This window comes from Equus przewalskii, chromosome 24 (genome assembly GCF_037783145.1).
Source record: "Equus przewalskii isolate Varuska chromosome 24, EquPr2, whole genome shotgun sequence".
NCBI lineage: Eukaryota > Metazoa > Chordata > Mammalia > Perissodactyla > Equidae > Equus > Equus przewalskii.
The window spans coordinates 849,916-877,476 of NC_091854.1; the positions used below are offsets into that span (position 1 = coordinate 849,916).

The 27,561-nt window shown below is 41.3% G+C and overlaps 1 protein-coding gene across 41 annotated transcripts in view; it reads right to left on the minus strand.

The window, feature by feature from the left end:
- The window catches only part of CDC14A (cell division cycle 14A), a 164,350-nt gene extending 138,246 nt beyond the window's left edge, over nt 1-26,104 (minus strand). For 6 of the 41 annotated variants that reach the window (XR_011532512.1, XM_070592416.1, XM_070592411.1 and 3 more), the window contains exons 1-3: nt 20,055-20,743; nt 19,162-19,252; nt 1,527-1,602 (exon numbers count right to left, since the gene is read on the minus strand). Coding sequence is in view for 38 of the 41 variants with exons in the window: in XM_070592416.1 (XP_070448517.1) it covers nt 1,527-1,602; nt 19,162-19,252; nt 20,055-20,103 (216 nt within the window). In the remaining 3 variants the exon portion in view is untranslated. Of the gene's footprint in view, nt 1-1,526; nt 1,603-19,161; nt 19,253-19,402; nt 19,654-19,812; nt 20,014-20,054; nt 21,064-21,181; nt 21,458-25,888 lie in introns of those variants that run through there. The other 35 variants (XM_070592407.1, XM_070592405.1, XM_070592401.1 and 32 more) reach the window with 22 other exon arrangements.
- Between the last annotated feature and the right edge of the window lie 1,457 nt (nt 26,105-27,561).

The following is a 27,561-nucleotide window of genomic DNA, read 5'->3' on the forward strand; positions in this document are numbered from 1 at the left end:
AAAATTAGTCTTAATTCAATCCACCTACACTTATATAATTGTTATAAGTACAACACTGAGTCAGACCAAAAATTTTGTTTTCCTAATAACGAATCCTTTCTCTTCAATCACTCCAGATAGTAGACAGGTCTCAAATTGTTAATTATAATACCCAGTTCATACCAACTACATACTAACAGGACTAACAAAGAAAGCAAAGAGATTCCTAGGTCCTCAAAAGGAAAAAATGAACTTCAATTATTTATGAATTATTCTTTCTCTGCTAATTCTTCCATTAAAAGTCCATTTAATATTTTTACACTAAATTCTTGTTAGAATATTATTTGCTTCCTTGGTGGTAACAAAAATTTCAACTTTATTTTCTAAACTAGAGGTAGTAGCTTCTTTTCTGAAAAAATGTAGAGTGGTTTAGTTAAAGGAATTTACATACATCTTTTCAAGTCAGACAATATTTTACAATTAATTCCTTAAAAAGTTGATTGCAACAGATTTTATGTTATATGATTATTGACAAAAAAAAAATCCCTCTTTGGTATCATTCCATGAGCATTTAGCATTTTGAGATCAATGGCAAAAATTTCTGAATTCGTAAATACACAACATACTACGGGAAATTTTCCACCACAGACTTGTATTCCTAAATTCAATAAAAATCAATCAAATCTTAAGACGATCATTAAGTAGTTAATATGTACAAGGTGCTGTACTGTCACACCGGTAACCCAGCAGAAAGAATAAACTACCCTGGGGTATACTTTAGCGGTTATCTGTAAGAGCATGCTATGTAGTATTTCACCTTCCAAACAGAAACATTACATTTAAGATCCTCATTTAGAAAGGTGGAAGAAAAAGATAACTTTTCTTTCTATACGATAGAAATAAGTTTACCAAAATTAGAAGTAGATGTCACTTTTCCTCAAATTATGCTTAGAACTTAAGAGAAAAAAAAAGCCATAAGTAAAATCAAAAATATACATGAATACTGAACGTATAACCTGAATTCTGTCATCACAAGTAAAGTCCATGCTCTGTAACTACTAGTTCGTCAACCTTACTTGTCAACTCTACAGGGATGACATTCAAGAATATGCAAAAATTTCAACGTTGAGCAGACAAACAAAGCTTATGTTCCAGAGTTCCTGCTGTGCAATAATGCTTTGAGCCCCTTCAAAGCCTGGTGACATTATCTAGAAGCAGAACTGAAGGTTTCAGAAAAATCATCCTAAGAGGGAATTCGATAGACTCATTAACGATGATCTGAAAGGATTTGTGCTTTCTTTCTTGGATCACTATTCCAATGACTTCATTCAGCTCATATTTCAATTCATCCTGAAAAATGAAAGAGGTTAACATGCCCTTTATGGGGTAATCAGATGGATCGATTTCAGCTGCTAGGTGAACTACTCACATAAATTTCCAAAGATCAAGATGACCTGACCAAACGGTGTGTGTGCAGCAATCCCATTGGTTAGAATTCACAGTTCAAATTTTTAATACTAAAATGTAAACATCACCACAATACTCACTTTTAGTTTCTTGTTTAGTTTACAGCAGTATCTGTACACCATTGCCAAGTTCAGAGGTCCAAAATCTGCATAGAAACTGAAGATTTTCAAAAAATGTAGTATTTAGTAAAAATTTAATTTTCAGTAACATCAATGCTCATTTTTATTTTCATTAAAGTTGGAATGAAATTTCAATTGTCTTCAGGAATAAGGGTCAGTATATAACTGATTCTTAGTAATCCAAATAACTAATGGTTTCACCCTACTAATGCCATCCAGTTACCATAACAAGTCTCTTAAGAGGGAACTAATTGGACAGTTTTGAGTTCTACCTCCTTTTATTCCCCCGCCAGGACATTAAGTAAAAGGATTAAAAAGCAGGCAAAGAAAGAACCAACATGAACATAAAATGTATGTGGCCTATGCTTCCTGGTTTTATTTCTTTACCACCAAGTATACTTGCATCATAAAGCTCAAGTACTCTGGGTTCCAATTCCAACTATTCCATCCAAACCTTGCTCTCAGTTGTCAGGTATCTTACATCCAGTCGTCTTTTCTTTGAGTTTCACTCTCCCTGGACTTTCTGTATTATATGACACACCGGCTCATCTCCGTCTCCCCCCGTACCTCTCCAGGACACAGTCATCAGTCTGCAGATCATCCGCTGCCACGAGTTTAAGTGATAACCCTATGGAAAATAGATGGCTCCTAACTCAAGACCCAGCATCAATCTTTTCCATCCTCAACTACCCGCTAGACTTCACATCTACAGGTCCTTCCATCAGCGGAACTCAGAAGGTCTAAAACTCACCCATCTTTCCTTCTAATCAGCCCTCCAGACTAAAAACATTCGGCTTCTCCCAGCCACTCAAACATGAAACCTCCTACTCAAAGTAGGGCAACAAGTAATTATTAATTTAATTCTTATATATCAAATAAGCTACTACTCTAAGTTATCCTTTCCTTTTCTTTTTTTTTATCTTTTTTTGGGGGGGGAGGACTGGCCCTGAGCCAACATCTGTGCCAATCTTCCTGTATTTTTTTTGTATGTGGGATGCCACCACAACATGGCTTGATGAGCAGTGTGTAGGTCCATGGCCAGGATCCGAACCCACAAACCCAGGGCCACCAAAGTGGAGCATGTGAACTTAACCACTCTGCCACTGGGCCAGCCGCCACCCTTTCCTTTTCTATTCCTATTTTAGCAATAGAAGTCCAGATCCTCTTCTTCCCACATCTTTAGTGTTTAAATTCTCTCTCTCCTCTGCCCTGTCTTCCACTGGAGAAATTAATCTTCATAAAATCTCACGTCTCATATATCCTCCACTATTCAAAAATGTTTAATGGCTCCTTACTTCCTTCAGAATAATTTGGTCCAGCAATCAAAGCCCTACACTTCACCCCTCTAGCTTCCAGGCTGACTTTATCTCCTCATAGGTCCCATAGGGAATCTTCATTCTAAAGAACATGTCCATTTCTTATTCCCAAATACTCCACGCACATTCTGAATCCCGCCCTCTGCTCACATCGGTCTCCTTGCCTGGAGGGCCCTCCTTTTCTCTTTCTACTACCCTCTAGCTTCCTCAAAACCCAGTTCAAATCCTATTTTCTCCATAAAGTCTTTCCAATCACCCTTAGGGAACACTAACTACCCTTCTCTCAAATTGTGGGTGAACTTACCAAAACTTACCATCTGAGACACTCTTTTGGCCCACTACACATATCACATCCTGTGAATACCTTTTCAAGCATAGATACTACCTGCCCACCTACAGTGTAAGCCTCCCACTCAGGGACTATATCTTATACCTTACACGCTTAGAAAAATATCCTGCTCATAATATCAAACTTCAAAAAATAAGTCTTTATAATGAACATTTTGCTCATTAAAGCTCAATTTAGCCTAGACCATAAATTTACTAAATATCAACAAGTTTCCCAAAAAACCTTGATTTCGAAATACTAATTTAATTTTTTTCTGCCACCCAAATTACACTATCATAGATATTATTACACTACATCGAATCTGCGAATAACCACTTGCCTCACCTAAGTAAAAAATACTAAACCAGTGTATTTTACCTAAGGTAAGTAAGTTGGTAATATTTTGGAACCTCTATTCCAGGTAACACCAAATTAGCTGTCGCTGTACACAGGCTTCATAAGAGTAAGAACACAGAGTTGCCAAAAAAGGAAACCTGCAATGATTTGAAATAAAAGTTCTGGATTCATTTCTAAAGTTCCCAGTGTGATGCTATGTGCTAAGTATAAACAAAATATGCATGAATCCAAAATGAACTATGCCTATAACACCTAATTACTGACAAGTCCAAGACCTGTCAAGAGGAATCCACTCAAAAAAACAAAATAAAAAGAGTATAAAATAAGCACCTAGGCATTGATTAAGGCAGCCCTATTTCTATCACAGAGATTTCCTTGTCCTTGGGTTATTGGAAGCAACACTTGACCAACATACCTTGTTTTTTTCCTACTTGAACATGAATACTGACACCTAGAACTTTAAAGTAAATCTGGAATTTTTAGTTATGGTTATTTCAGCTTTTTAAACTCACTTTCAACAAATTTCTGGAAAGCAGAAAGAATTCAGGTCACATCATTCCAGTTTCATACTAACCATTACAAGCCAACTTCAATTTCAAACTCAAAGCTGTACAGTTTCTAACGATACAGTCAGCTTAGCCATGGGCACTTTTGGAAGCAACATGGCAAACAAACACATCTGTTTCACCAAACACCAGGAAAATAAACTGGTGTACTCTAAAGACACGGGAAAAAGTAAATCAAATACAGACCTCGTCCTTAAGTTGATCTGCACTCTCCAACACGGTAGCCACTAGCCACATGTGGCTATTTAAATTTAAATTAATTAAAGTTAAGTAAATTAAAAGTCAGGCCTCTCCTTTTGAACATTTCAAGCCTTCCAAAGCCACATGTGGCTAATGGCTACCAAATTTCACAATGCAAATACAGAAAATTTCTAGCAAGGCAGAAAATGTTCTGTGCTGATGAACAACACTGATCAAGATAAAAAAATAAAATAAGAACAAAAATAACCATAAAACACTAGAGAAACTGCCAAGGACCATTGGCATGAGATATAGATAAAATGTTTAAAGACCATGGCCTTCCCCTTCAGGGGCCCACATATTTCCCAACAGTGAGATTAGGCCCTGGTAATTTTTGTTCCGTTTTGTTCAAGGGAGTCATATTTCCAAAAAGCCAGTTTGTGACATAGAACACAGGAGGACAAAAAAATAGAATAGGATCTAGTCCCCACTCTGCTTTACTGTCCCTCAAAGAGACAGGTTTCTCTAAGAACATGGCATAGCTACAATGAAGAAGGTACACCTCTACCTTGCGCCATGGCCCCAGGTTAAGGGCAGAAGAAAAAGAAGCACTCCAACCCAGAGGGTTTCCCACCTCACCATATCTCGAAGCTTAATGGGCTAGCTTTTTACATCCTACAAAAGGAGAGACGCGTTCTAAGAAATTCAGTCCAAAATTTTGCACAGCCAAGAGCAATTCAGAACAGGTCTTCAAAAGTCAGAATTGTCACAGACAAATATAGAGCCAACAAACTCTATCTTAAGGTCATTTTATACATCCTTACAATTCTTACAGTTCTAAGAATATTCATATGTATTTATAATAAAATAGTTTGACAACTATATATAGTTTTCTAACCAGCTAAACACATTTCTGAAAATGTCAAGATCACTGAAAAAAAAATGGTCATAGCTGCTCACATCATGCTGGGTTACCACTCATTTTGGTATAATAAAATGCCACAAATGAAGAAGACACCTTCCAACAACATGCTTCTTTGCAAGACTCTTCCTCATCAGAGGTGGGGGCAAACGCAAACACATTTATTAGCCAGACCATTCACTAGAAAGAAATTTTGAAAGAAAAAATCAATTGAGGGGCTGGCCCCGTGGCCAAGTGGTTAAGTTCGCGTGCTCCGCTGCAGGCAGCCCAGTGTTTCGTTAGTTCGAATCCTGGGCGCGGACATGGCACTGCTCATCAGACCACGCTGAGGCAGCGTCCCACATGCCACAACTAGAAGGACCCACAACGAAGAATACACAGCTATGTACCGGGGGGCTTTGGGGAGAAAAAGGAAAAAATAAAATCTTTAAAAAAAAAAAAATCAATTGAGATAAGTCAGATGTGCTAGAAAGTATAAAATAGGTACTCGGGTAACTTGGAGCCGAGGCAGGAGAATGGAAGAATTGGGCTTACGGTAGAAGAGGAGAAATGGATTGTCGTCAACCTGGGGACAGTGAAAAGGGAAGGAGAAATGTTAGAGATAAGCCTTACAGAGACACAGTAAAGACACCCGAAGGCTGACTCGGCCCCAAAGCCTGAAGTGAATGAGCCTGGAGAGCGTCTTCCCCACTCTGGCAACTCCCTGGAAGAGGCCTCCAGAGGCACAGCCAGGCAAGGGCCCCCACTGTGTCTTGGGTGGGGGAGTAAAGGGAAATGTGGTCTCATTTGGGCAGGGAAACCCATGGATATATTATTTTATTATTTCAGAGTACCCTGAGCTCCCCCTCCAAATGAATGAATGAGCAAATAAGTGAATAAATCTCCCTTATCTATTTGTAAATTCCCCCTTGTGAGGTTGGCAAATTATGGGTTAATAACTAGAATGAAACTCATAAATTATTAAGTGAAAATCAGTCAATCTGTCTCTTATTCAGTAAGTGTAAATAGCTAAAATCAAATTCTTTCCTGTTTTGACAGGAAAGAATAGAACTGGAGTCTGCAAGTGCGGAGGGGAGGGAAGAGAGAGTCATCTGCTTCTGACGAGGACAAAGAAATGGGAGCCCAAGGATCAGAGCAAACATTTACCAGGGCCACCGACTACCCACGGGGTCATCCACTACCCACAGTACTGGTCCTACAGATTCGAAGGGGAATAGAAGTCGGGCCTAGAAGTCTTTGTTATACCCAACATGTCTAACTCTTCTCACAAGATTTATGAAGTTTATGATGTATCATCATTTTGTGTTTGGTTTTTCTAACATACTCTAATTTAAGTGGGGCCATTCCCAAAGGAATCATTGTTTAAGGCACTGTTGTACCTTATTCTACATATCAGAAGTTTTCTTTGAAAATGTTCAACTCCTCACCAAAAAATAAGCTACAGTCCAAGCAATACTAACTCCTTCAACAAAATTTATGACCATCTATGCTGAGCAAGGCACTACAAGTTAGCATATAAATCAAAGAGTGTTGACAATACAAAAAAAATAGGATGAAAAGATCCTCTAAGTTCATTATAAGGCATGCCACTCTTCAATTTTTTATCAGCACTGCTGACACTTCTGTCTGTTCATTCACTCACTCACTCAAATATTTACTGAAACCTGCTACCACCAGTCCCTACCCACCAGGAGCTCACCACCTACTAAGAAGACAAGTAAACATATTATTACATTGTGCTAAATGCTAAGATAGCAGTATCCCCCAAAGCACGGGGAGATCGTGTGTGCTTGTGTGAGTGTGTGCAAAATTTTGGTGAAATTAATCAGTACAGCCCTCTAGGCTGCGCACACCATCTAAGGTTTTCCCTAGCACTGGAATGCTATCAGCACCCCTCCGGTCAGATGATAAAGTTCCTGTACATGGCTGAAATTGATAACGATCAAATTCCAAAAAGGCCTCAACTACTCAGCAAATCTAAGACCAAACTCCAAGGCTGAGTTTTTGCTCAAGCCCTTAGAGCATAACAAACCAGTCACACTGATGTCGACTTCCTAGGGAATAGAGGCTGCACACCTAAGAAGCTTCCCAGCCCCACATCGGTCACAGAGACTCTGATGGAAAACCAAAGACCACTGGGAAGCAAGGGGTTCTAGGCCCAACTAGACCATTCCACGTCCCTGGGCCGATGTCTTAGGCTTTCTGGAACCCCACATCCTCTCTTTCAAACGGAGCTGCTGAATTAGATGGCGTCTAAAGTTCTTTCCAGGCTATGATATTATATTACCCCATTATACAACATTTCTAGCCATGTATATAATAGATTATTATATGTATTATCTATGAGAGTCCAGAAAGTCAATGACTCTGGTTATCCACATTGGACAAACCCATTCAACAGTTCAAATGTTTCTCAAGGACTCCTCGCACGATCTGATGCGCTCTGCCCTCTCAATGTGCTGGGTCTGGGTACAGAGGCATTTCCCTCAGAGTGTCTCCTGGGGAAGAACCTCACAGTTTTCTCCCTGAAATTCACTAGGCTTTGCACACAGCCAGAGAACAAACCCAGAGTCCAGAGAGCAGCTTCCTAAGGTGGGAAGCTTGACATCTATTGACTACTAATTACGTACTTGCATAAAGTTTGACATCTGTCCAGACCACAAAGGAAGGAGAGAACCCCAATATCAACTCTCACTCCTGGTCTTTGGTACCTTATCTAGGGTTTTAGGAAAGTTCAGGAATGCAACACTGGGAGTATGAGGAACCCTTCTCCACTTAGTAGCTTCCGAACCTGCGGCAAGTAGCAGGGCCACTTAAGCATCAGCTGCTGCTACTGCAAAATGGGTTAGTGTTGCCACTTTGCCTTAAAGCCAAAAGACAGACTAGACGGTTCAAGGAACCTCCCAGCATTGGGGTCTGTAATTCTGTGACTTCCCTCTTTGGAGCAAGTCAATTAATGAAAACCCCCTTTGAGACTCAGATTAATGAAAACAAAAGGAGACTTCTTCAGGAATGCACTGGTAAGATTAAAATTCACTCCTACAGAAACATTCCCAAGTTGTGTCAATTAACCCCTTTACTCAACGGCGGGTACTGAAAGCAAGAGGGCTCTGCAGACAGTATTCACAGGGCTCTGGTGGAAAACAGAGTGACGACTGATCCCTGAACAGGAAAGACTAACCCTCCTCACCTTTCATAAAGCAACTGAGGCCCAGAGAAGGAAAAGAATTACTCTCCACCCTGGCGATGACCACATTACCTCTCTAAGCTCTTGGAATTAAAACCAAAACCTGCAAACTTACTTGTGAGGCCCCGGTATAGCCCTACCTATCTCTCTTTGGGGCTCCATTCTGCACCATTTCCCCCATTTTATTACTAGTAAGCTCCAGCCAAGATATTACTTTTAATTCCTGCCTCAGGCCTTTAGCACATTACTCTCCCTGGCCTAGCTAACATCTACTTATCCTTTAGGTCTCAGCTCCCATCATACTTCCTCAGGAGCGTCTTCTCTGATCCCTCCCCCACCCCTACCTCCACCCCCACCCCACTTCACACACACCCCCCCACACACCACTACCGCCACCCCACAAGGCCAGGCTCCATTGTTATGAGCTTCCAAAGAACTGGAGGGCTTTTCTTCGAGCAATGACAAATAATCCTATGACCAAATATTTAATTAACATCCTCCCTCTGCCCACTGGACTATAAGCTCCATGAGAACAGGGCTGGGTTAGAATTCATGCACTATCGTATCCCTAGCCCCTGGCACAGAGATGACTGACTAAACAAACGAAAGATTGAGACTTGGTTGGTTCATCTGCAAAAATACTGCCTTCTTCCATTAAATCCTTCTAAACTATAGACCAGGTTAAATGTGGGGAGAGCTATCAGATATCACACTTTACTAAATTTGGGTACAAAATAAGACTAAGTTGACAAAAATGACCTAAGAAGGAAGGGACAGCAAGAGGGATGGAGAGCAGTGAGATCGTCCACCTCTCCAGGGCAGGGAGAGGGTCGGAGCACCCCAGCCCTGTCTCCCCTACAGCCTGCATCTTTATCATTGGTCTACTCCAAAGGTGGCCTGCGCCAGAAGTAACCCTCAATCTACACAGACTCACTCCAACTAGACATTACCCCAACTCCTTTTTGCTTCGGTGCCCCTTCAATTTTGTCTCAGAGTTTTGCCAAGTTAAAAATCATCCTCAACAAAGAATATACAACTATGTAGTGGGGGGCTTTGGGAAGAAAAAGGAAAAAAAATAAAATCTTTAAAAAAAAAAAGAGGGGCTGGCCCCGTGGCCGAGTGGTTAAGTTCGCGCACTCCGCTGCAGGCGTCCCAGTGTTTCGTTGGTTTGAATCCTGGGTGCGGACATGGCACTGCTCATCAAACCACGCTGAGGCAGCATCCCACATGCCACAACTAGAAAGACCCACGACGAAGAATATACAACTATGTACTGGGGGGCTTTGGGAAGAAAAAGGAAAAAAATAAAATCTTTAAAAAAAAAAATCATCCTAAACCTTTAAAATTATCCATTACTTTTGGGTTTTCTAGAATCTGTTGGAGGGCATGTGGAACAAAGCACAAGACTTGACACTAGAGAAAAGGTCTGGCAGAACAGGAAAGGCACTATTTTACAAGCCCACCATTCACAGCTTCCTACAAGAGATCTTTTTAAACATTTCTCTTTATCTCACACTTAGAAAAAAATAAAACATTTTTAACATTTCAGATTGACTCAGCGGGGGAGAATCAACAATTTGACTCCCAAGACTAATGTAAATGCTATATTAGTTCCACACTCTCTTAAAAGGAAGAGAAATGTAGAGGATAAGAAATCAGTTATACAAGGACCCCCAATTCAGAAATCTCAATCTGGAATACAAGAGAGAGTCACAAGTAAGCCAAAACACAAAATCTTATTGCTTCTTCGAAAGCCTGCCACAAAACGCAGAGCCTTTGGCTATGTTTATAAGAGAGTCTATTTAGTGTTATTTCCTATCAAAGGCTAATAAAATGTGATGTCTGGTTTCTATGCCCATAGTATATTAGGACAGCTTATAGGGACAAGGCAGCTTTTAGGGGCTGGTACATCAGCAGCAACGTCAAAAGCTACACTGACAGTAAGCAGCACCTAGAAAGTACTCAACTCATAGCAGTTAGTCGTCAATAAAAACTGACTGAATAAATTAAATCCACTAAAGGACACAAGATGTTTAGCAAACAGGCACCATCTGCTATATAAGCAGAGGGCCCTTTATTCCTTAGGAGCTGCTGAAACCATCCCTGAATTACAGTGAAACTGCACAACCAATGTATTCAGTGAATCTGAGTGTTACAGAAAAAAAGCAACTCATAATCAGTAAATTTTTTTCTTTTCTTTTCTTTTTTTTTTTTTTGGTGAGGAACATTGGCCCTGAGCTGACATCCGTGCCAATCTTACTCTGTTTAGTATGTGGGATGCCACCACAGCATGACTTGATGAGCAGTGTGTAGGTCTGTGCCTGGGATCTGAACCCACAAACGGCAGACCACCAAAGCAGAGCACACGAACTTAACCACTACACCACCAGGCCAGCCCCAGTAAATTCTTTAAGAGGGCAGATATGTAGATTCATTTTAGCAAGGTTTCCATAAATTATAAAACTGCTTTGAGGGGCCAGCCCGTAGCCTAGTGGTTAAGTTCAGCATGCTCTACTTTGGCAGCCCAGGTTCAGTTCCCAGGCGCAGACATATACTACTCATCAGCAGCCATGCTGTGGCAGTGACCCACAAACAAAATAGAGGAAGACTGGCACAGATGTTAGCTTGGGGAAAATCTTCTTCAGCAAAAAAAATACAAAAAAAACCCCTGCTTTGATATTTCAAGATGTGATTTTCCAACTGTTTGTAGAAGCTGCTTCACTGAAATGACACATTCTCCAACAACACTGGATAAATGCATTACTAGAGTATATCCATCAAGGAGAGCAAATTTGAAATAAACCATCTCTTCTGGTTCTAAAAGAAAATTAAACTTTATAACAAAAGAACAAGTCCAAACTAACAAATTCTTCAATTCATCAACAAGATGTGAATACCTTTAAGACCAAAATATTACATTATTAAATGAAACATTTTATTCAAAACGTTTTATTCAAACATTTTATTCAAAAACTATTCATACAAACTATTTTCTATAAAGGAATTCACTGTCAATCACAAATAATTGTGATCATTTACCAGATGTTTCCAAGTTGTTAAGGACTGGGAGGATTATGTGCTTCCAATAAATAGAGCAATATTTTTGATGGTTCTCATTCAACATCTGATTCTTTGGTGGTCCTGGAAGTATTTAGTTGATTAACAAAACCAACTCTTTTTTTTTAAGTAAATGGAAACTAAAGCCTCAAAAAATTTTTTAAAGAAACAATGAATTCCACACTGAAGTGCAGAAAGCCCAGCTCAAGTCACTGAGCCAGAAAGGAACTTGAGATCAGCTGTTCCACCCACCACTCGAGATTTTAAAAAAGCAAATATCTAAATACCCAGGACAGGCATTGTCTATTTCCTACTTAAAAATCACAAAAAACAAAGACTCCTCTTTTACTTTCATTATAGACCCCTCTCTTTTTACATGTCTCCCCATCCCCAAAATAAAACAAAGCAACAAAAAGCCGGCCCCTGCCCCCAATTTGCGTACGTGGCCTACTTTGAGGTGTCACTTTCTCCCAATCACCCAAGCCAGATACCTTGAGTTCACCTTCACTTCTTCCTTCCCTCCTCATCTGGTCACTCCCAAATACAGTCAACCCATCCTGTCTAGCCCCCGAGTCTGGCCTTCCTGTTCCAATTACTGCAACTGTAATCCAATTCACCAACAGGCTAACACACCCACACCTCCCAGCCATGAGTAGTTGTCCTACAGCAGAGTTCTGATCAGTCTCTCTGTCATTCTTAAGCCAGCAAATGGCTTTCCATAGTCCAGTCCCCAACCGAGTGTCCAGACTCACCTGTGCTCTCTCTGCATCCAAATATTTTGCCTCACCTACCAGAACTTTGCTATTCCCAAACACTAAATTCTCTTTCTTTCTTTCCTTCCTTCTTTCTTCACCATTCATTCAGCTAAAATTTCTTGAGCATCCTCCCTAGGGCAGGCACTGTACTGGGTGTAGGGACACATGGGAAGCAAAAACAGGTAGTACTTGTTTTCACAGAGATCATAAAGTATACTCTTGGCTCTTACACACCCTTCAAAAGCTAGTTCAAACATCACTCTGTGTCTTTATCACCCTGGGCAGTAATAATCTCTTCCTTTCTTGGATTCCTAACATCTACATGTGCAGCTTTTGTCACATATTGTCCTGCACTGTATTTGTTTTCACTTCCTTCTTTACGTATTTGTGTATCCCCATAGCACTAGCACAGTGCTGTGCACCAAAATCTACCCCGTCTAAACGGTAGTTTCTTCGGTAGCGATTTTCAACCGCTTACAAGTTTTAAGTTATGCTTTTTTCACTTCCCATAAAAATATGTCAAGTCTTTGTTCTTTTTCTTTTTTTTTTTTAAGCACAAAGGTGTATTGAGCTGTGGCTAAGTAGAAGTCACTTACTTTTGGCTTTGGAATGTGTTTATGAACTTACAAATGAGAACATCTGATGTCTTAGGAATCTACTTCAAACAAAATAATGAAGTCGCCCTGTGGTGACTTGGCTTGGAAAGAACTTGGACAGCAGACAGCTCCCAACTGGACTCTCCTACAGCCCATTCGGATCCCTCTCACCGGCTGCCTGATTGAGACGAGCCCTGTTAATTTTACCTGAGTCCTTAGCACCTCAGTTAAATTTTGGATTTTCATCAAGCTTATCACAAGCAAACTGAAAGCAGTGAATAACAGGTTGCCTTTTTGAAGATCAGAGACCAACTACCCACTATGAATGCCTAAGAGAGAAAAACATTACGGATTTAATAAATCACTATCTAGAAAGCAAAATTTGACTCTAGTGGGTCAGAGAATTAAGACTTGACTGGTGACCGTACCCCGATATGTCGGTTTCCTCATCACGTATCCTACAGAGGACTGCTGGCCACACACGCAGGTATGCAATACACAAGCACACGCCTAAAACTCGTGTTCAAAACAGAGGATAAAAAAAAGTGGCTCTGAACAATACTGGGTTATTTTTGCAAGGTTAGTTTGGAAGCAAGGAGAAATGGGGAAGAAAGTATAAACCTACCATCTTTTAAAAGCTAAAGAGTTTTCTGAGTTTTTAGGAGAATTCTATGCAGAAATCATTACATCTTAAGTTATACCAGTTAAGCAGCAAGAGTATTTGACCAAACAGCCTGCAAAAGCCGTTTTTATAGGCTTACAAAAACTGGGCTTCCTTTGTTTTCATCCATCCTATTAATATACAATGATAATTAATTAATTGACTTTTTTTTTGGCCATCTGAAAGGAACAAAAGCAAAATTACACCCACAAAAGTGGAATTGTGAAAAAAACATTCCCAGATACGGCCTGAACATAAAGTTTGTGCACACACTGTCAGTGGCACATTTCTTGCAAAAACCATCACCACCCAAGTTAGAGGGGCCAAGCACACCAGGGAGGGGCAATGCTGTTCTGCACCCTCCTCACCAGCCTCAGACTCAGGACAACTGGGAACCTGCTGGAAGCAGAAGAGCTTAGACTCTAGGCTCGACTGCCTGTGGCTTGAATCTCGGCTCAGCAACTTACTAGCTCAGTGACCTTAGGCTCTACTTACCCTCTCTGGGCCTCAGTTTCCTCATCTATAAAGTGGCCATAATAATAGAACCTAACTCCTTGGGTTGTTCTGAAGATCGAGTTAATGTGTGTAAAGTACATAGAACTCTCTGGCACAGGACTATAAAGGTTTAGCTGTTGTTATGATTTTATTTTTATTCTCATAGTGAAATTTGTCTCTGAATTCAACTAAATCTCCTCTTCTGTCCACATCGTAGCAACTCATAATGAGAGCCGAGGTATCAAATGATGGCCCTCAGGCTCCATAAATCATATATACATGTATATGTGTGCAGGTGCCTAAATGGCATTCCCCTTTCCATTAAATTAACCTACTTGCTACATATTAAATTTGAAATGAAAATTGAAAAACCAAAAGCGTTTCTTCTCACCTCTATCTAACCTAAATACTTCATTCCCACAAACATTTCCTGGCAAAAAAAAGCTTTTCTGTATTTCTCTCAAAGATGCCCTAGGTTCACACTTTGACTCAAACCTATGCTACAGACTACATAAAAGAAATCATTCTTCTAAAATTATTTATCCAAAAATTCCTGGTTGCATTAATATCAGGCTGCTTTACCAAAGTTTAAATGAAAACTGAACATTTTAAATTACTTAAATCTTCAGTTTAGTTAATTAGTCCTCATTAGAGGCTGCTCATTCTTCCATGCTAAAACATTTGGTGAAATTCTTTGAGTCACTTCAGAAACTGCTTAATATTCAGTCCCCAGAGTATGTCCATGAAGAGTTCTCGCCTGCATATTCAATACCTTCCTTTTGCAAACATAAGAGAAGAAATGAAAACAGACAAGGCTGAAAAGGAAGACCCTCTACACTACTCTTCACAGCAAACTGGCGTTCTATGCATTAACATCCAACCCTACACCCATCAACACCATTAGGAGGGGCACATAAAGCTTATAACAATTCACATATTTCATTTTGCTAAGTTTTTTTTTTTTTTTTTTTTTGGCTGAGGAAGATTGGCCCTGAGCTAACATCTGCTGCCAATCTTCCTTTATTTTTTCATATGTGAGTCACTGCCACACTATGGCTGCCAACGAACGGTGTAGATCCACACCCAGGAACCAAACCAGGGCCACCACAGCAGAGCACACCAAACTTAACCACTAGGCCACAGGGCCAGATCTGATTTTGCTAACTTTTGAACCAAAAAAATTTGAGCCAAGTTATAAAAGTAAGCCTCTATTTGGATTACAGGGCCCAATTCCAAAACCAAAGAATTAGCTTTTCTGGAGAGTTGTGCATTATTTGTAGCTTAATCAAATAGACATAAATCTCTGAAAGGCTCCCTTTTTATGGGGCTATTTTTGTCCACAAGTGTGATAGGATATACTCTGATTTTAATTCTGATCTGGGAAATCATAACCCAAGGACAAATGTATGCTTTCTAATCAACCCCATTTCACCAAAACTGTTCAGGCCTTTATACTGAGATAAGTTCTGTTTAAAAATCAAGCAGAAAATTCAGACTTTCATTTCTAATAGCCTGACCTCATGAGGCCACTGAAATTTTCTCCACCAGCTTCTCAGAAGGTTGCCATTTTAATCATGGAGCACTATCATCCTTTTAGAACTAAATAAACATCTGCACAAAACACAGCTGTGTCCAGGGTACCCACAGTCTAATATTTAAAGTCTACTTCCTGATTCAAAAATAATAGATGCATTTCCAAGGTGACAATTTAGCCAGAAAGGCAACATTTCACTTATACATTCAGCAAATAAGTACACAGGTACACAGCTGTACAAGGCCCTGTGTGGTAATGGACATAAATATACTTCTTTCCTTAGAGACATGTACACTCTGATAGGACAGTCAAGATTTTTCTCACCACAAGCATCCTCCACAGATAGAACCCAGGTTACTACACATCCTTCTAGGGGCCTTGCAGTCTCTCTTATTCTATACTTCCAAGAAGTGGAGCTGACAAGACAAGATGGCTTCCACAGCTCCTGGCCCTCTCCCCTTTCTTCCCTCTCCTGCAGCGTCTGTGCACCAAAGTCTCTGGCTGCTTATTTCCACCACTTTCCCTTGCTCCTCTCATCCTGGCCCTGCCTGTGAAATACAGACCTTGATATCTTCTCTTTCTCTCCAGAAATCAGACCATTCTCACAGCTTTACCTTCTCTTTGGGGAAAATTCACACATTTAAGAACTTCGAATTTATGTGAGATCCAGCACTGATGTGGATATCCCTTAAACTCCTTAAATTCAACCTGAGCAAAATGGAATGCCTGATCTCCCCACTAAAGCCAGGTCTTCTGTCTTAAGGACTTCGACGACTTCTTTTCCTCAGCACCCCGCCAACCCACCCACCTGATCTGTTGCCAAGTGACATGATACACATCCCTTCTTCCCATCACTATTGCTACCAATCCTAATCGAGGCACTTGAATATTCCAGAATTTTTCCAAGTGGGTTCCTACATCCTCTCTAACCCACCTTCAGTGATGCTATCACATTAACTTTTTGAGAGAAGATATATGTACTCAAGAACCAGAAGGCTTGGTTTCAAATTCCAGCTCTGCTAATTCTTCCTTCTGTGACCTTGGGTGAGTTACTTAACCTCTCTGTACCTTACTCTCATCATTTGCACAATAATGATGATAATAGTATCTGCCTCATAGAATTGTCATGAAATGAAATAAATTAATAATTGTGGAGCACCTAGAACAGGGTCTGGCATGCATTTAAATTCTCAATAAATGTTTGCCATTATTTGCAATTAGCACAAACCCAGTCATACCATGGCCTGCCCCAAACCCTCAAGGGAGTCCTACTTCGTACCAAGGAAACTGTGGTTCCTCACCCTGGCATTCCCTCTGCCCCCAACTGACCTCTTAGCTTCATATTCCACATCCCCATGTGACTTGTATGCACATCAGGCAAAGTGGAGGATGTACTGTTCCCTGAACACACTCCAGAGCCTCCCTCCTCATCCGTGCTGTTCTCGCTTCGGGGATCTCACATCTCCGCCTGTCCTCCTTCAAGCCAATCCTAATTCTTCCGTGACGCCTTCTCTGACCCCCTCAACCAGATGTGCTCCCATCCACCTGTGAATTCCTCCTAGCACAGGGGTTACGTTTCTCTCACTGCAGTTATCTTTTCTATACCTCTCACGGCAGCCCTGTCATTCTCCCTACAGGTTTGGAGCTCTCTGAAGGTAATACATGCGTTCATCATCATTGTATTCTCTACATCATCTAGCCACGTGTAATCTGTTGGGGTAACAAGAAAGATGGATTTGTGGGTGATCAGAAGCACAGCCACTCCTGTAGCACAATAGTTGGGCAAGTCCAAAGGCAAAGAAGTACACACTCTCCCCGGACTGAAGTCCTCATCATAGTTTCAAATGACATCAAAACTCACAATATAAATTGGGTGGTCTCTCCAGCAAGAAACACAGTAGTATAAATATAAGAGGAATGTGATTTGTAGCCCTATTCTTAAATACCAACATTAAAATCACACCAAAAATGTCCCTCACCTACCAACACTAGAATCAAAAAACCAAGGAGCCCTGTGCTTAGTTGGCTAAATGTAATTTTCTGCTAGATCTACCATCTAGCAATCCCAAGACGAGCAACTCAGACCTCAATGACTGGAGCTTGATCAATGACACATTAACCACCTCTGGTACGTTAGTCACTACAGAATTGAACAGAATGGCATATGCACAGTCCCTACCCTCAGACTCACGAGAGGTTCCCAAACCCTAAACTCACAAACAGAAAGCCACAACAACGCACATTCCCAACAATAGAGTGAATACTCAATAAACACTGCAGGCAGTGACATCATCCAGGTACAAGGGTCAGAGAGCGGGAGCATTACCCCATTCTGTCTGGGAGCAGAGCTGTAATCTGACACCACAGATTTAGACCTCTTTGCTGCAGCAACTCTGGGCATTCATGAGCAGCAGCAAAGGGCTCTTTCATTCCCACTTTCACTCCAGCCATTCAAGAAGCATCCTGCTCCCAGCACCACTAAGAGAAATGTCCCAAAGACATCAGTTTCAAGAATCCTTATGAGCAAGTGACAATTAAAGACTGTTTTCCCTCAAATAAAAGATACGTTCTTGAAGGTCAAGACTATTCTCACTATTTGAATGCCTGGTGGTACCCACAAATTCATAGGCATAACTGCCAAGATCCCTTTTAACAGGACAAGTCCTAGGAAGCTTACTAGCGTGACTATGGTTCATGTAACGATGTTCATTTAATTGCATGTTTGGTTAAAACAACAAGAAAGTAAAATTAAATGTTTAAGTTAGACTATATTAGACTAGTCTGAAACACCAGCTCTTTTAATAAAAAGACATAATCGAGTCAGTTCCTCCTTTTTATTCCTTATTATCTCTTGCTTTTACTGAATAGAGATTTATCTCTCTTTACTTAAATTTTTACTATACTTAAAGAGTTAGGGTATCTTTTTCCTGTAAATTAACGGTCTTTCACAGAAAACAGTTCCCTACACTTATCTCCCACTCTCAAATCCTAATCCCACAGAAGCAAAGTAACCAAAGAAAGTAACTCAGCACTCCTCGACCAGCTCTTCACAGGCAAAGAAAATAATACTGTCAGGGAGGGGGCACCCAAATAAAGTCACTCAATCAATAACGTGTCATACAGGTGAAATCTTACTCATAGATATGACTTGGATACTGTTCCCTGCAGCTAATGTGTCCCACTTCCCGAAAATGAGCTGCACAAACAAAAACCTCCTGGGAGACACCAGAAGCCTTGTGACCCGGAGAGCTGAAGCACCTGTAAGACACACAGCGCCCTGTGCTCCGCGGCTGCTCCATAAATACTCGGTCACTGATTCACAGGCCCATGACGGAGTCCACCAGCACAGAGTGCGTGTCCCCCTGGGCCTCCCCTGGGGAGTGGGAGGAATCGACAGCCGCAGTTGCTGTGGCGGCAGGAAGAACTAATACAGACAAATGTCTAAAAGGACTGAAGTGCTGACAGGTTCCAACTACACCAACTTTCCCTGCACCTCTCCCCAGGCACCTGAGCCTAAACAAATGATACTGTTACTTGCAACACTGGGGGAAAGAGAATAAAACTGCCATAAAGGTGCACAGTGTCTGCTCACCAAAGAGCCAACTAGCTAAATGGTTGAGAAAAAACAAAATAGAAACTTACTTTTCATAGACCAGCTCCTCATCGATGGAGAAATAGTGGGTATTTACTGTGCTTTTTGGTCTATTCCTTAAAGTAGCAAAATATAACCGATCTGAAAGACAAGTTTAAAAGACGAGAGAAAACATATGAGAAGCAGGGAAGCTGGAGGTGGCGGGCGGTGATAATACACGAAGGATCAAAATAACTGCTACCCATTATTTAAAGACCCCATGAACACGCAGAATTCTTGCAGAAACCTGACCTCTCCCAGAAAGCGGCGGAGACCCAGGAGCACAACAATTAGAAAAGCAAGAACATCTGACTGAGGGACTCAGCGAGGGCCAGAGCTCCCATACGTCCCTTGGTTCAGGCCAGCGGGGACAGATAGAAGCCGGGGGTGCCCGTGGAACTGGAGATGCAAGTTTGGTTCAGAAATCTCCAGATCTCAGCAGCCGCGGAAGGGGAAGAGAGAGGCGCGCCTCTCCCCTGCAGCTCAGGCGACTTCAAGAAGAGGAAGGGAGGAGAGACAGGGGGGTGTGGTGGGGGGGGGGGGAGGGTCCTGAAAATAGAGGCCAGCAATAGTAGGATAAAGGCGATCTAAAGGATCACCCGGAGCAGGATCCCCACGAACTGCGTGCAGGAGCCCGGCGGAAGCCGGCGCTGTCCCATTACCGAGCGGAGAGGCCATCTGAGGGAGCTGCAGAAGGAACGAGGGACGCAAGAAAGACAGAGAAGCCGGAAGCAGGGGGTCCTCGGGGAGAGGATAGTGCCGAGAGGGGACGAGAGCGCGCGCAGCGGCTGCAGGACACTGGGGGCCCAAGGAGAAGCCGGGGGCAGCGGTTAGGATGTAGGGGCGAGAAGTGAAGAGTTGGGGGCGAGGGAGGGTTGGAGGATGCGGGGCGGCTGCTTCTCACCTTTCATGAACTCGCAAGCCCCGATTAGTTCCCCTGACTCCGCTGCCATCTTAAGCGAGATACGCACGGGGGAGGGCTGGGTCGGGGCCAGTTGAGGTCACCCGCCCCGGGGGGCTTCCCCACTGCCCAGGAGCCGGGAAGCTTGCAGACCCGAACACCGAGCCGGCCCGAGAGAGGCAGCAGGCGCCGAAGGCGGCGGCGGCTGGGGGGTCAGCGCGCCAGGAGCCCCGGGGACATTCCGTGGGGAACCCGAGCCCGCTCCGCGCGGGGCGCACACGCCCCGGGTTGTGGCCGCTCCGATTCGGACCGGGCTGCTGCTGCTGCTCCGCCGCCGCTGCCGCGCCTGGGAAACGCAGACCAGCTCTCACGGCCGGGCAAAGTCTTCCCCCGGCTCCCAAAGTGATCATGGAGGAGGAGACGTCTGGCACCGATCGCGCCCGTGGCTACTCGTGCAGCAGCGGGCAGGACCCCGGTGCCCGCGGGCTGGCAGCAGCTGCTCTGGCTCCTCCTTCGCCACCTCCTTTCAGCGGCAACTCTTCCTCCTCCTCCTCCCCCTAGGTCCGCCCCCAGACCTTCCTCCCCGCCCTCCCTCGGCCCCCTCCACTTTCACGGCTCCGCGGCCATCCCTTAAAGGGACAGCCCCGCTCCTTTCTCCGTGTCGGCCCCGCGCCCCAGTTACGAGGCGTTCTGCGGGTCACTAGGAGCCGGTTGCTAAGGCTTTGTTGTCGTCCACCAATTGCTATACAGGAAACGGGGCCGTCGGCCCAGAGGAGCCAGGCGGGGCGCCCGGACCAGAAACTTATGAATGAAGCGGTGGAGTTGGGAGTGGATGTCCGGGAGGGCGAAGTTGCAGCTTCACAGGCAAGGATGCGCCGACGCCCCTTTCCTGCACCCACTAAGTCTTCTCCCACTCCAAATTTTTCTTCTCTGTCTCATTATTTTTCTCTCTCGCCCCACTCACCCACGTTCCTCTCAACTCTTACATGTAAGCGCACACACACACACAATTAAAGATCTCAGATCTCCGTGTCCTGCCTTACCTATAGCTAATCTTTCAACCAACCCCCATCCCCACCACTGATGGATCTCCTTCTCTATAAAAAATAAATTTAAAAAAGAAGCACTACCTCCTAGCTCAGAAGAACACGTACTGGTTTCCTCTACACATTCTAGACTCTGGTATAATTTGTGCTTTGTTCTTACGGAGGAAAACGTTCCCATCCGGTTCCCCACGTCCTTTCATGTGGGCCGCCACTGTGGGCTCAAAATCATCACAAATGCCTAGCCTTTATATTGCTCTGGTCCAGGAGGGGGGCGGGGCAGGGGAACAAGGCCAGCGGGGGGAGGGGGGAACGGAGGAGAGCGGGACTCTAGTCCACGGGGGAGGTTAACACAAAAGAATTGCTTTACGTAGAGTTGGCTGAAGCGCTGCAGGGAGTGGTTCCTCTCAAAGAAGCCCTTGAGGGGTTTCTGTGAGGCTCCTCATACGGCCTGAACAACTGCAACGCCGAGTGTCCTCTACGGACGTGCCTAATTAGAAGGCAGTCCCTTCGATATGAAAATGGCGCTACAGACCCATCATCAGAGGAGCATGCGCTCTGAGTGGTTTCCCCGCAAACGGGGCTTTACGCCGGCCGTGGGATTCGCAGTCGGTTGTTTACTTCTTGGGAGAAAGGGGGCGCGCAAGTGAGGAGCCGACTGACTGAGTTCGGAGCAGCGCTTTGAGGCCAGCGAGGAAAGCTCAACTCATTGGTCTTAGCCCGTTATTCAACTTTGCTGGCTAAACAGTCACAAAATGATAAACGAATGTTACTTAGATATTCGGAAAAAATATTCACAACATCTCGGTGATTTTAATCGGATATGTTCTTGTAAGATAGTAAAAAGAAAAACCTATCCGAACATCCAAATCTTCAAACTCTCAGGCTAGAACCATATAAAATTGAAGCTGGAAGAACCACTAAAGAGGACCTTCTACCGCCCCTAATCTTCACGTGAGAAAAAAATATCTCAAAAGAGTTTTTAAAACTGTAAAAAGTCCTGAAAAGATGAGTTGTAATGAGTGCGCCACTCTTTTGAGATGCATTCATGGTTTACGGGCCGCCACAGGGAAGCACCTCAAACATGTTGTGCATATTCACACAATGAGTTGGATTTTGCCTATTTGTTCCCTCTAATCTTGGTGTCAACTATCATGTTGTCCAATTCAAATTATTTTACTGAAATATTCTAATTGAAATTTTATATGTGAAAGATATGGAAAAGCAAAGTATATAAATATACTCAATGAGGTCTCAATAAACGTATCTACTTTGTTGAAAAGGCTAAATTAATTCAAAAATGGCGATCTATTTCCAAATTTATGATTTCAAATTCATGTAGTCACTTAAGAAATTTCCCAACAATTTTTCATCCAAGTGTTGTATTAGAAAAAGATGTCCAAGTTCTCATTCAATGCGTAAACTTTTAGTTTCACAAAGTGCAGTCTTAGAACTCTAAATCTACACTTTCAGAGAAGGCAGATTTAATTGAATACCCTCTCGTTATTTTCTAAAATGAATTTACAAAAACGTTTTCTTTCATATAATTCTCCAGCTTAGAAATTTTCGTCATGAGGAGTGAATCATGAGTTGAACAAACAGAAGTCCTTAAAATTAAGAACTGAAAATGCAAAAGTTTATCTTTCCTTAGCATATAACAATATGAAATTTTTGGAGTTAACAAGACTCTAAGTAATTTTTTTATTGTTTCATGAAAGGAAAATAAGTGATTGTCAGTATAATCAAATTTCTCTAAACCAAAATCCATACCATCTAAATGGTATAGAAAATTCTATAAGAAAAATGGTGAACAAGATAGTACGCACACAGCACACACATGTCAAGGTTCTAATGAGATCATAAAACACTATTCTCTCAATTGTCATACAGTCAAAGTTCCTATTGGTTGTAGTTTCATAATAAAGGCATGATTTCACAGTCTCTGGAGGAACATAATGGAAGAAACTTCTTGCCAATCACCCAAATTAGTATAAATATTAGGAATTTACTTTTATTTTAAACAACAATAAAGAAAGGTGTTTCAAGCATTAAGGAAATACTAAGAGAATTAAGATATCACTCAACTGCAGAAAAGGAAGGTAATGTTATACATAGAAATTTAGCAGTTAAGTCTAGAAGTGTCTCAGGCTTAAAAACGACAACATTTGGTCTCACTGTGCAAACATTACTTGAATTCTGCCTGGGACACCCAGAAAGACAGTCTGCAGCCCTTGCCTGTTCACCTGCACAGCTACAAACTCACTGCTGGAGGCAGCTTCAACATACGGCTCCACCCTCTGGTTCTCATTCTGCCCCCTCAAGCTGCAGTGAACGCCCTTAGGCACCCTTGCACACAACGACTCTTCAAAAATGCAAAGGCAGCTCCCTTGGACCGCTTCTTCTCTTTTCCCCAGATTAAAAGCTCTCTTTTCTTTAAGCTCTTCTTGAATTACATGGCTTCACGCCTCCTTGCTGTCCAGTCCTCTCCTCTCCAGTTTGTCTGTGTCCCTCATAAAGTGTCTCAGAACTGAACGCAGGCCAGTGGCGACCTGGTGTGTCCAGTTCTGAGATCAGAAAAAAAGCATTAGTGGGAGAATCAGATGGGAACAAAAGCAACGAAAAACATAAAAGAACTAACTTGTCATTTAGCTTCAAGAGAAAAGGAAAATATTCTCTCTTGTTGGAAGAGGGCAAAGAAAAAGTCACCTACGATTGCCAAAGGCCTGACAGCTGTGATATTTACCTATTCTATTCTTTTAAATTATCATTTCTCATTAGAACAGGCTCTTTCAGTTGCTTGTTCAGTCATGATGATGTTATTTAAGAAAGTAAAAGAAAATATAGAATACGTACTTTAAATTCTTTCTAAAACTTAATTTTCAGTTTAACTGTGAAACAAGAAGTAGAAACCTGCACTGCTGAATGATATGAAATTCAAAGTAATTTGAATTGTTTAAATATTTTGATAATTAACTTCTTGACTGATGCTGAAAATAATTTACAGCAGCTTTTAGTGAAATGTAGATACCAAAAAGAAGTTATTACAGTACAACCACAATACCAAAAGTACCTAGACCATGTGGCTTATGAAATAGCTGCCTGCAGACGCTAAGATCTTGGCCTAACCCAGCCATAATCTGCATCACACTAATCACCAATGCCTGTTTAAGAATTGCAAAACAAAATCAAAGATAGTAAGAACCAGAAGGGACCTGAGAGATCAGCTAGTTCCAGTTTTCAAACAGCTCCATGGAGCACAAGGTGACAGAGGCCTCACCTGGGGATGGGGGTGGACAGTGATGGGTGAGCAGGCAGGGATCCTACAAAATATTTCACTAGTAAAAGATTATGGGGCAAAATAGAAGAAAGAAAAGGGAAGAAGAAACTGAGGTGTATAGTGGGTAAATGTTTTCCAAAGTGACAAACGTGATTGGTGGTAAAAATAAGCCCAGTATTCATTATTTTCTCTAATACCAACTATTGTTAGCTTATCTTACATTGTTTAGCTCATAGGTTCTTAAGCTTTTGAGATGATAAAATATCAAGCAATAATAGTGTATATGTATAATATCTTAACTAATTTCTTCAAAATTTTAGGGAAAATATCGAAAGAATTTAAACAATGAAAAAATACAAGATGTGTTATCTGCCATTACTATTGTTGACATGTGGCCTTTACAAAAATTTGAATTATTTTCCCACCCTTGTGAATTATTAATTGCATACCAGCATTCTACAGAACATAATTTAAGAAATACTGGTTTTGTGAGCAGTAAATAAAACAATTCACTTCAATAATCATCTCATCCTTGACTAATGCAGCCAGTAAAGAAAGATGAAGTTTTAGAAATTAAATGGCCAGGTCAATATACTTAATAATGCTCAATTTATTGGCCAGTTTGCTATATTTTTCAAATAGGCTAACGTCTCAATGCAGTTTTTAAATTTAAAGAATTTATCCATGTATATTTATTTGTCATTCCTACTCTTTTTGGAGAAAAAATAAAGAAGGGAACATTTTTTTCTCCAAAAATATATAAAATAATATTCCTCACCCCATCACCACTACCTCAATTACTAACACTCTCATCACCATCACCCTGCTGAGAAAGATCAAGTGAAGTTTATGCTTTAATCTCATGTTTCTAATATTCGCTCCCATATGCCTGTTTAATACATGTCCCTACTATACTCTGTACATTTTTCTATCAGGAAAATAATGATAGTTAGTAGTTAAGTTTTATTGAAAACCAAGCACAGCAATTTATCTCAGTTCTCACATCAGTTTCCTATGAGGTAGATACTATTATTATTCCCATTTTACAGATGAATAAACTACCACAAAACAGATGCTCAACAAATATTTGGAGAATGAATAAGTAAATGAGTAATGAACATGTTGGGAGATGAACTTATGTGCATCACTTGGATAATAAATCAGTTCCTTTATAGCTTAAAGCAGTGGAAATAATACTGAATTTACAAACAGAAACCCGGGTTTCAGGCATTACACTATCACCAACTGTATATGCATTATCTTAGACTGTTTCCTCTGGCATTAAATAAGGATTATAATAATTTCTAATTCCCAGGAATAATAGTAGAATTAAACAAGTGCCATGCTGTAATGCCATAGTATACGTATATTTGTTATTAATGTTAAAGCCTATATTAAATACTAAATTATTTCCAAAATCCGATGTTCACAAGCCTCAAATTATTATATTTATTTGAATCTAGGTATTGTTACTTCGTTTACTCCTAGCTAACAACATAAGCAAAATATACACTCACAGAGAAGCTCTTTTTATCAACTGAAGACAACTCCACAGGGTACAGGTTACTGTCGTCTTTCATTTCTGATTGCCTGTGGCCGTGGTGCTGTCTCTAGGGTGTGACTGGGGATGACCCCATTCAGGCAACCTCAGTGGATTCCTAAATTCCCCTGCTGTGGCTCACGTTCTTTCAATCGTTCTGTTTCAGAAGCCTGGGACACAAATGTTGTTCCCCGCGGTTCCCGTGGTGACCCTTGATGTCCCTTTAGAACTCTAGGTTTTCTGGTGCCTGATCCTGTGCTGAAACTCCAGGAAAAAATGATATTTTCAATAAACTAATGAGAGACCTTTGGTTTCCATTTTTCCAATCACAAATACTACGCAATTATTGAACAGATTCCTGATGGTTCTTCTTGCTGCTGTTGTTATTAACGCCTATAATTGTACTGATTCCCATGGGAAAAAACACACTTTATATCTTCCATGTGCCAAGCCTTCCTGCATGAGGAGTTTGTTATTCTTCAGATTATTTCTAAAGTACAATTTGGATTTGTTAATGTAAGATAATAGTGACATGAATAATCTAACAGCCACGCAAACAAGAGTAATTTCCATTTATTTCTCTTCATAACTGTGTTTTCTTTCCTGTAACATCAAACATATGTTTTTATATTTATGCCATTCATTTATTCAGCAAATATTTACTGTCTACTGTTTGCCTGGCGCTGTGCTAGGTGCTGGGATTGCAATCAAGAACAAGGCAGATTTCCTGTTCTTAAGGAATTTACATTCTAGAAAGGGATATAGATAAGCAAGCCGGCTCCATAAGCACGATACATGATAGGTTGGAGTAAGTTCAGAGCACTAGGCAGCTTTTGTGAAGAGCATCAGTGCTGAGAAGCAAGGAAAGAGTTCCCTGCAGAATCCTAGACTTGAAAGTTGAAGAGGAATTAGCCCGGTGGAGGTTGCCAGATTACAGAAGGAGCAAGGTGGCAGGGGAGGTGGGAAGGAGGAAGACACAAGGAAAGAGTCCTAAGTTGAGGGAACAGTATGTACATAGGCTGGGAAGCAATAGAGAGAAAGGTTAGTTCAGGGATCTGAAGTAATTCCATTTGGATTCAGCATAGAGTATGAAGTGGGAGGAGAGGGGACAGGATCTTGGTAACAAAGGCTAAAAATTTGGACTTTATCCAGATGGCAATGGGGCACCAAAATGAAATATATTAAACAGGCAAAGCCTAGTCAGGTGTGGATTTAAAATTGCCAGAAATAGTCTGCAAAGTAGTTAAACTAATTGTAAATAGATTGGAGCTTACTCCGTTAATCTCCATAGAAGCAGAATTATAGCAAGAAGATAGACTAAGGCCCACTTAATTGGATCTTTCATTCTTTTTCCTCTCACTATTAAAAATACAAAGTAGAACTTGCTCCTTTTTTCTTCAGCAGAACATAATTAAGTGCATAAAGGGAAGAGTTGTCTGAGATTACAGAAATTTAATTTGCATATATTGGAGATAAATGTTGATGAGACAATGTATATTTCCTCTAAATTCTTAGTAAAATGACCCTAAGGAAATATAAAAAACAGAATATAAAAGAATTACACTTTATTAAAATATTTTAATTAACTAACAAAAGTTAATTTGGGATGTGTGAGAAGTTGACTTTAAAAATAACTTTTAGAAATAGTAA